The 10,329-nt window shown below is 35.0% G+C and overlaps 1 protein-coding gene across 1 annotated transcript in view; it reads right to left on the bottom strand.

Annotated features, from left to right (window-relative positions):
• Nucleotides 1–10,329, bottom strand: part of SBF2 (SET binding factor 2) — a 518,495-nt gene that overhangs the window by 251,912 nt on the left and 256,254 nt on the right. Inside the window, exons 4-6 of the mRNA XM_012654180.1 lie at nucleotides 9,707–9,829; nucleotides 8,417–8,527; nucleotides 6,763–6,868 (exon numbers count right to left, since the gene is read on the bottom strand). Coding sequence (XP_012509634.1) covers nucleotides 6,763–6,868; nucleotides 8,417–8,527; nucleotides 9,707–9,829 — 340 coding nt within the window. The remainder of the gene's footprint in view (nucleotides 1–6,762; nucleotides 6,869–8,416; nucleotides 8,528–9,706; nucleotides 9,830–10,329) is intronic.

Below are 10,329 nucleotides of genomic sequence, written 5' to 3'. Positions count from 1 at the left end.
AATTTTACAAGATTATATGGGTCAGGGAGGGACACCCAATTGAAACAGGATAGATTAGATTAAAGTATCAGAGGGGCTATAAAAACCAGTTCCTTATTAACATAATAAGGAACCATTTACCATATTTAAAAACACAAATCTTCAGGTAAACAAAAGTAGTTCATATATGCTGTAACAAGCAAAAACACCAAATAAACAAAAAAGATGGTAAGTAAAAGATGAAGGTGATTAACAGGAAATTATGTGGAATGCAGTTTGGAATGGCAGAAGTTCACATAATTAGTTTAGGCAAACAGACCTTTTAAACTGGGAAAAACAAATTCATTATCATAATAATTCTTAGAGAGAAGAACAGAGGAAATGCTATCCTTACATTTAGACTTTTCACAGGAAAACTAGTCAAGGCTACAAAAGAATCTTACAGTCTTATCTACTTCCTGTCTATGCTTTGTAAAATCCACCACCACCACCCCACCCCCAACCCAGGTAGTGAACTCTGATAATGGTCTAATATTGGCCTTTGACAACGTCCAACCAAAATGCCTTTACATAGAATTATCACCACCACATGCTTTAGAAACTACAACTCTGCACACAGCACTGCATCTTTCTTTCTGCTATTCTTATCTTCCCTATTCTTTCCCTGAAAAAGTGAATTTAGAATATGCAAGCAAAAGATAATGAAGCTAAAATACTAGAAAGTAAAATAACAAAATCTGATCTTCAAATCATCATCTATTCTGGTGTACTTCGCCAGCATACAGAAAAATCTTCTAATGAGATATGATTGCCGTTTCTTCCTGGCTAGTGCAATTATTCATTTATTCAACAAGCATTGATGCCTTTTGTACCTAAGGCAGTATGTCAGATATAGACGACACAAAGAATAATAAGACATGATAGTTTCTGAAGCTTGTAGTCCAGTAAGGGAAAACTCCTTATAGATAAACAGGAAAAAAGCATACGATATAATTTCCATACCATTCCTGAAGACATCCTGGAACCAATACATATCAGCCCGGACTGTCTACCTCTAGCTTTTTGTTATGTGAAAAGGACAAAAATCTCTACTCTGCTTAAGCTGTTGCATTAGGTTTTTTTTCCCCCCAATACAAGTTAGATACTCACATAAAGGACTTAAATAATTTCACAACTTTAAAAATTGTTTTATTGTAAAATAAAACAGATACAGAAAACCTTACAAATCAAATGTATAGCTGAATAAATTATCTAACAAACACCAATGCATAAAGACAGAGAACTTTTTTTTTATATACAGTAAAACATGATTGCCAGTCTCAAGACAGAGAACTTTTGCCAGCAACTCTAAAAGCCCCTTTCAAGTGCCCCCAATCATAATCTCCTCTATTGTCATACGTAACCATCCTGACATTCATTCGTTCATTCATTCATTTATTTGAGACAGAATCTCACTCTGTCCCTTGGGCTACAGTGCAGTGGTGCTATCACAGCTCACTGTAACCGCAACCTCCTGGGCTCAAGTGATCCTCATACCTCAGCTTCCCAAGTACCTGGGACTACAGGCACATGCCAGCATGCCTGGAATTTTTTTTTTTTTTTTTTTTTAAGAGACAGAGTCTTTCTATGTTGCCTGGGCTGGTCTCAACCTCCTGGCCTCCTAAAGAATCCTTCCACCTTGGCCTCCCAAAGGAGTGGACAATAGGTGTGAGCCACTGCACCAGGTCAATCCTGACTTTTATATTACTTGCTTCCCTGACTTTTTCCCTGAGGTAGTTTTATTACGCAAAAGTACATCCCTAAACACTATGGTTCAGTCTCACTCTATTAAAAAATTGGCTATCTTTCAAATCTCATTTAATCTAGAGGTTCCTCCTCTATTCCTTTCTTTTCCTTGTAATTTATTTATTAAAGGACCAGAGACATTTGACTGACAGAGTTTCCAATAGCCTGGATTTTGGTAATTACATTCTCTTGGTGTAGTTCAGGTTTAATCTCTGGCAAAACTGTAAGTAGGGTTTGGTAAGGTAAGGCACATGATATAGCTTGGTTTTCTTTCTGTGAAAACAGCTATTGAGGCTTAGATCTTCATTCATTGAGGGCTGTAAAATGATGATACTCTATTTCTATCATTTCTTTTCCATTTATTAATTAGAATACTTTTTTAGAAAAGATAATTCCCCTCAACTACTATTGGGTTACCATGATTCTTTTGCTTGGTAAGTTTTCAAGATAACAAGTTGGTTCTCTGACATATTCTGAAGTAGGTGAAAATTCCTTTTTATTTTAATATTATGAATTCATGGATCCTAAAATATTTGTTGGGTCTCAACCAATTACAATTATTATAATTTTTGAAGCTCAAGTTCTACTGTCTTAGATCAGTTACGAGTCTCTTCAACGTGGTTCCTGAGTTCTTTTGACAAAGCTCTGACAGTTTTTCCTTTACTGAGAAATAATTCACATACCATAAAATTTACTCTTTTAAAATATATTAATACAATTCAGTGGCTTTTAGTATAGTCACAAGGTGTGCAAGCATATTAGTATCTAACTCCATTTCATTCCCCAAAAGAAACCCCATTCACATTACCAGTCACTTCTCATGGTCCCTTCCCTCTAGTTCCTGGTAATCACTTATCTGCTGTCTCTATAGATTTGCCTATTCTGGACATTTCATATCAACAGACTCATATAATATAAGCCAGGTTTTTGTGCCCGGCTTCTTTCACTTAGTATGTTTTCAAGATTCATCTATGTTGTAGTATGTATCAATACTTCATTCTACTTTATGGCTGAATAAGTGGATATACCACAATTTGTTTATCAATTCATCAGCTGACAGACATTTGGGTTACTTCCATTTTTTGCCTATTATGAATAATGCTTCTGTAAAATTCATGTAGAAGTTTTTGTGTGAATATGTTTTCAATTTTCTTTTAGAATTTGACACATTTTAACATATGTACATACCTGTAAAACCATCACCACAGTCAAGATTATGAACACAAACACCATCCAAAAAGTTTCCTCATGTCCCTTTGTAATATCTCACTTCCCACCAACAAAGCAACCAATGAACTGTTTCTGTCACTATAGATTAGACTACCTTTTTTAGAACTTTATAAATACCTAATTGTACGGTATACATTCTTTTTGTCTGATATTTTTCATTCAGCATAATTATTTTCAGGTTAATCTATGTTGTATGTATCAACAATTCATTTTTTCATAATGCTTAGTAGTATTTAATTGTATGGATACACCACAGATTTTTTTAATCTATTTCCATTATCAATTATCACTGGTAGACATTATGTTAATTTCCAGTTTTTTACTACTATAAATAAAATGGCTATGAACATTCACATGCAAATATTTTTATGGACATGTACAACATTTTCCTTGGGTAAATGCCTGGGGAGTGAAATAGCTGAATAATGTGGTTTGCTTAACTTTTAAAAAGAAAAGTCAAACTGTGTTCCAAGATAGCTGTACCATTTCACATTCCTATTAGCAATGAATAAAAGTCTCAAGTTGTTCACATTTTCACCAGTACTCAGGCAAAACCGAAAAGTCACAACACTAAATGCTCCTTCTTTCCCTTCCTTCTGAGGGATAAGCCTCAGGTTGTATGCCTTCTCCCAATCACACCAACCTTTGCACGCTACAGTAAGCTTCCCCCTTCTTGGTTCTCAGCCACTGCAGACATCCAAACTATGCCAGTTCCTGCTTGTGCTTCCATTGAGGTGACACAGAAACAAGTCCCTCTGGCAGCCTATTCAACAGCCAGAATTTGGGATGTGAGCTCCAATCTTCTCTCCACCCTGCACCCCCAAACCTGGAAGAGTTGGGGGAGGGGCTGATGTAGGTAACATGAACTTGCTCTACTTACGCATTTCATTGCTGCTGTTCTTGACTTTGTGCAAGCCTGGGTACCGTGACAACTTATCTGGATTCTGGAATTGTTATACAGGTATTTTTGTCAGTATATCTTTGTTAAGTCAGTGCTTCTGTCAGGGAAGGGGGGCTAGAACTTCCTGTTGTGCCATCTGGCTGACGTCATTCCCCAAATTCTCAATGTTGACTGTTCATCTCCTTCGCTATTTTAAGCATAGTTATTTTAATTTCTGCATCTGATATCTCTATTTGCTAGAGCCCCTGTGGGTCCTTTTATATTGTCTATAGTTTCTTTTGTATTTCTTTCATTAGTTTTGGTTCTCATGTTCCTGGTTGTTGCTGATTGAGTGCAGGACATGTATATAAAAATTCAGAGACATTTTGGAGGCCTAGAATGTAGTTATCTCGTTTCTGAGAGGATTTACTTTTACTTCTCTAAGATGGATAGGGACAGCAGCATCAAGGATCACCTTAATCCAAGTCAAGGAACTGAAATGATTTCAAGCTGCACTTCAGCTCCTAAGGGAGTCTTTCTCCTTCTGATTTTTACCCCCTCCTAGGTTGTAGTTCTTCATGGTCTCAACTCAAAGTACAAGAGCTTTATAAAGGAATCCACCTTGGTAAAACTTGAACTTCAGTTTTCTCTTTTCCCCCATAGGAATATCAACAGTGCTGATCAAATTCTCGGCTACTTCTTCCAAAATCAGTAAGTGTCTTTTGAAAAAATGGTCCCAAATGTCTGGCTCACTTGTTTTTCTCCGGGATCATGGCTTGGTAATTCTTTACTATCTGTGATGCCTTCAAGCAGATATTGTTTAAATTTGTATGTCTTTTCTAGTTGTCATTGTTAAGAGGGTTAATCTGAATTACACGGGCCACTGTTACTAGAAGAGAAATCCAGGTTTTATAAATTTATATTGTATCTATTTTTCTTAGTGGGAATGCTAATGGTATTTGGGGTAAAAATTCTTCTGGTGCATAAACATCCTAGAAATTGCAAAATGTTTAATACCCCTGGTCCTGGCAACTAAATAGCAGTAACAACCGCTTCCTTTCCCCACAAAATCATTGTACAACTCAAAGCATGAGAGATTTACATGGGATTCATTAAGTTCAAGAGAGGCTAAACATAGTGGCTCATGCCTGTAATCCAAGCACTTTGGGAGGCCCAGGTGAGAGGATTGCTTGAGCCCAGGAGTTGAAGGTTACAGTGAGCTATGATCATATCATTGCACCCCAGCCTGGGTGACAGAGCAAGACTGTGTCCCTAAAAAAATTAAAAATTTAAAAAAATTCAAAAATACAAAAAACAAGTTCAAGAGAAGTGGTAGCATTTGGGACTGTGAAATAATTTTATCTGTGTCATATTCTTCTATTCTTCTTCATAGTAAATTTTTGCCTTGATCGACCCTTTACAGGTATTTAGCCCCTTCTAAAAGTAAAAACATCAGGTGAACGCTGCTTGGCTAAAAGCAATTAAGTCAAAGGTTAGTAAGGACTATGGATGTAATCAACAAGATGTTCTTTGGAGAAGTGCCACCAGAAAGGGATTACCTATTTTATACATTAAAGAAAACTGCTTTAAATATATTAAGACTTAATTATGATGACTCAATGAGTAGAGACTTTCACAGAGAGAAGTTAGATGTAATTTTTTTAAGTTGATAAATGTTGTATGTATTCATGGTGTGCCACATGATGTTTTGAATATGCATATTGTAGACGGGTTAAATGGAGCTGATTAACATATGTATTACCTCACATACTTTTTTTTTTTTGTGGTAAGAACACTTAAAAGTCTATTTCTTGGTGATTTTCAAGTACATAATACATTGTTACTAACTATAGCCACCAAGTTGCATAATAGATCTCTTGAACTTATTTCTCCTAACTGAAATTTTGTATCCTTTGACCAAAGGGAGATGTACTTTTAGAGTTGGAACTCCTGAGGAGAAGATAGATGTAATGGGGAAGAACTACTTTTGGGATTGGTATCACCATTCATTTTTATTCAGATACTGGAAGACTCTACTCATTTACACTAATCTCTTCTAAGGTTTTCTAATTTTCACTGATTGAAGTTAAAGGAGAAGAATAAGGATGGGGACACTAATGAAAAAGGAGTGATAAGTTACAGAGCTGAGCTAGAGGTAAAATTGAACATGAGACAGGAGGGAAACAAGAGAGCACAATTTCTGTGCAAGGAACTAAGAATTCCACGGAGAGGCAGAGTATGGACCCCAGGGAAGGGACGGTTTCAACATAACCAGGAAAAGATAAACACAGATGGAGAACAATGACAATGACTGAATCAAGAGAGTGGGACACTCATAGGCAGGCATATATAAAGGGCAAGTAAGTAAAGTAAACAGAATCTCTGGGCAGCCCTGGTCTGAAACATCCTTACTTTTAAGTTATGTTATTTCTTAATAAAATAACAAGTTACCCAATGTACAGAAGATACTTCCTAGTATCTTCCTCCGTATTTTTCATCCTAGCTATTGCTAGAAAATTGGAGATAAAGTCCCATACCAATGGTGGGATGAGAAAGATGGGACTTTTAGTCCCATCTGACAAGGTTTCTTCAAAAGCAGTTCATCTAAGAAAAATATTAAATATACCATCTATTCATCATTTAGCACAAAGAAAATATGTCCACTTTCTAAAAGTCTAGTTGACCTAAGAACAAAAGGGGCCTGAGTTAAAAATTTATTTAAAGAATGAACACTTGGTAAGATTAGGACCCACAAAATTATATGTTTATATATCAAAAATATTAAATGATTTGTTTTATCTTGATTCATGTCAGGTGATATGAACTTAAAATAAATCTTTTTTCATACAAGAAAAAAGAGAACATTGAAAATGGGAGAAAAGACATACCCAATTGTTGGAACAGGAGAGCCACACTAGTGCCTGTGACGGGAAGACTATCATGTAAAGGAGTCTGGATCAGCTGTCTATCTCCTGCACCCAAGGAAAACAGCTTCTGCAGAATGGAATAAACACACACAAATGATATCAGACATTTTCTTAAATAAAAATCCATTTGAAGTTCAATTTTAGAGCAAATGATCATATAAGATCCAATTAACAGATGCAAAGGGCAACAGTGGATAGCCCAAAACATTTGAGTTTATTTTTTGTACAACTGAAAACAGTACAAGAAAATTTAGTAGTCAAAAGTTGACAATGTAGTAGAGATGAGACACAAAAATCACTGACAGTCATAACTGGTTAAAAGATAATAAAATGTTAGGTCAAAAACTTTAGTAAAGGCCCATATAAACAATTCTGCTACTTTAAAGTTTAGACCCAACTATGACCAGAGTCACATTTAATATTCTGCCCTTGGAGAAGAGGTAGAAGAATAAAGGAGGAAAGAATAGGAGGAAAAAAAAGAGGATAAAAATTTAAGACAAAGACGATATGAGAGACAGAAGACAGTTAAAAAGGCAAAGGAGGCCAGGCGCGGTGGCTCACGCCTGTAATCCTAGCACTCTGGGAGGCCGAGGCGGGTGGATCGTTTGAGCTCAGGAGTTCGAGACCAGCCTGAGCAAGAGCGAGACCCCGTCTCTACTAAAAATAGAAAAGAAATTAGATGGACAACTAAAAATATATAGAAAAAATTAGTTGGGCATGGTGGCGCATGCCTGTAGTCCCAGCTACTCGGGAGGCTGAGGCAGGAGGATCGCTTGAGCCCAGGAGTTTGAGGTTGCTGTGAGCTAGGCTGATGCCACGGCACTCTACTCAGAGCAGCAGAGTGAGACTCTGTCTTAAAAAAAAAAAAAAAAAGGCAAAGGGCAAGGAAAAGGGATGCCAATTTCACTATAAGTAACATCTTCGTCAGACTGAGGACAATGTGATTTTTAGAGGGCTATCCTCTTCCAATATTATATAACAATAAACAAAATAAATTATTAACTAATCGTTTTTAGGGCTTAAGGGAAGGAGTTTATTCTTTTTAAAGTATGGCTGACCTAGAAACAATAAATAAATCATAGCAGCTGAGGTTCTTATTTTTCTACGTTAGAGACAAATATGAAAATCTTAGGACATACAGAATAAACAAATCTATTCATAAGTAGTTATAATGTTACAAAGAACTGTGTTGAGCGTTTTCTTAATGTTACCTCCTAATTTTTATCAAACATTTTTTGATTTAAGTTAATGAGAATGAGGTATAATTATATAGAGGAGTAAGAAAGGTAAAAGAGTAAATTTAAAAGTTCAACTTAAGAAAGTGTATTTCTAAGAAAATATAAACTAGAGTTCAAGTTACACAAAATATGACTTCTAATTATGCCATGAGAAAGACGAACCCTGTGTTAAAATTAACCTTGTGACACTAAGGAAAGAATGGATTCTTGAGTGTCTAGAAGGCAGACCATAGGGACAGTGCTTAACTAAACTAGGATCCTCTTTAAAACAAAAATATTTAAAGAATTCTTTCTTTTCCTTTCTTCATAAATTAAATTAACTGGAGCAGAGGGGAAGAGGAACAGTCCTTCTTCATCTTCCTTTCTATTCTATTTACCTGAGACCCTCCAGCTGCTGGGACAAGGCAGGCGCAAAGGTTTGCAATGAGACTTTCCAAGGAGACGTTGAGACTGTCCACATACACAGTGTAGATTAAACCCAGGCAAGCCTGCAAAAACAAAGATGCATGTAGTTATTTCATGGAAAAAGCACTAAAAATAAATTGGTGGAAATCTGTTCCTAGGAAAATTTCTCTTTGAACCTAGTAAAGTATATTCTACAGTTAATGTGGAATAAATTTTAAGTAGCAAATATTATTAAGTTTATTAAATTTCCCTCTAGAACCAGAACCTCCAAATGAGCTTCTCAGATGAGTTTACAGAAAGCAGAAATCCATAATTGGTAAAACAGGTGTTTGTGCTCAGATAACTACTCTAGGAAATCTGTAGGGCTAAATTGTTTTTGCCTCAACTTACTTTGCAGAACTCCAAATTTCAAGATAAAAATGTAGAAATTTTATCTTGTTTTGTGGTTCTTATAAATCCAGAACATTTATTCTACAGAAAAATTTAACATGTAAATTATAACAAAGGATAGCAAAATAGAGACAGGATGACAAGATTAACACTTTGAGCTCAGAAGGCAGGTGGCAAAACAGAAGATAAAATATAATCTTTATGTATCTTTGAGGTTATTGAAATCTGTGACTCTGCACATTTAGTATTTGTTAGGACTTAACCATTGTCACTGAAATCTGATACTAACTTCATTCTTTTAGAATATATATAAACTCACTTTCTGGAAAAGCTTTACAGAAATTACATATTAATACATATATTTATAAATAAATTAAAATTTTTTCTTACATTTGAAAATTCTGAGTACCTAAAAGAAGAAAAGATCTGGAAGTAAACAATGTTTTAAAGCTATGTTGGCAGGACTATGATCAGAATTATTTGAAATCTCAAACACCGATCCTATTTACTTGAACCTGATTCCTCATAAGGTGAATAAACATATACAAAGTTGTTAAATCACTAATGCATTTTAAAATTACTGTAGTTAATCAAATTATTTCTCTGGGATTTATAAATTTTTGATTCAATAAATATGGGACCTATTTTAAAACAAACAGTATATCCTTAGAATTTAAGTAGTCACATTAACTTATTCGGGTGTTCATTTCATCCAACATACATGCAATTTCTTATGTTCACACTCATTTCATTTTATTGGTGAATTCCTAAATTGATCTAATGATATTATCAATGCAAAGAACTTGCACCATGGTTCACTCAAAAGAGTTTTATACAATAATATAAATTAATGATAACTATGAGTTCTTTACCCTAAAAATTTCTGGATAATCTAATCTGGATACCAACACCAGGCTTTTGGGAGCAAACACTTCTGCAGGCTGAATTAAACCAGACACTTCCTCTTCACCTTCAATCTCTTCCTTCTTTGTTCCCTAGAAAAAGAAACACCACAATTAACAGACAGAAAGAATTTCCTAGGTTCATAATTCACAAAAGATAGACATTGCACACCTTCAATATAATATACAAAAAATTCAAAATTAATTACAAAACATAATTTACAAAAATCAAACTGCAAATAATAGTTGAGAGCAATCTAAGAGGCAAGTAGGCAAGAAATTATGAAGCAGGGAATACTTATTTCATTTTTGAAAAGCTCCTTCAGCTCCAGATGTGTATCACAACTTTATTTGAGCATTTCCTTTCTGAGTGAGGTACCAGTAGTCAAAGGTAAATAAGACATGTTCAAATTATTTTAAATAGTGACCCAAGCAATTAAAAATAATACTCACTTAAATGGAAAGTCAATTTTGAAGAGAAGAAAAAAAGTCTGTTTCAGAAATAAGGCACTAATTTTTGTTTTTGTTTTTCTACTTGCCTTAATCTTTCAAAGAAGGATTGTAAGGCTTGTAGAATGCTCAATTCTCTTGGA

The sequence above is a fragment of the Propithecus coquereli genome, unplaced genomic scaffold, assembly GCF_000956105.1.
Source record: "Propithecus coquereli isolate 6110/MARCELLA unplaced genomic scaffold, Pcoq_1.0 Scaffold44, whole genome shotgun sequence".
In the NCBI taxonomy this organism is placed as follows: Eukaryota; Metazoa; Chordata; class Mammalia; order Primates; family Indriidae; genus Propithecus; species Propithecus coquereli.
This window is presented reverse-complemented; position numbering and strand designations above follow the sequence as displayed.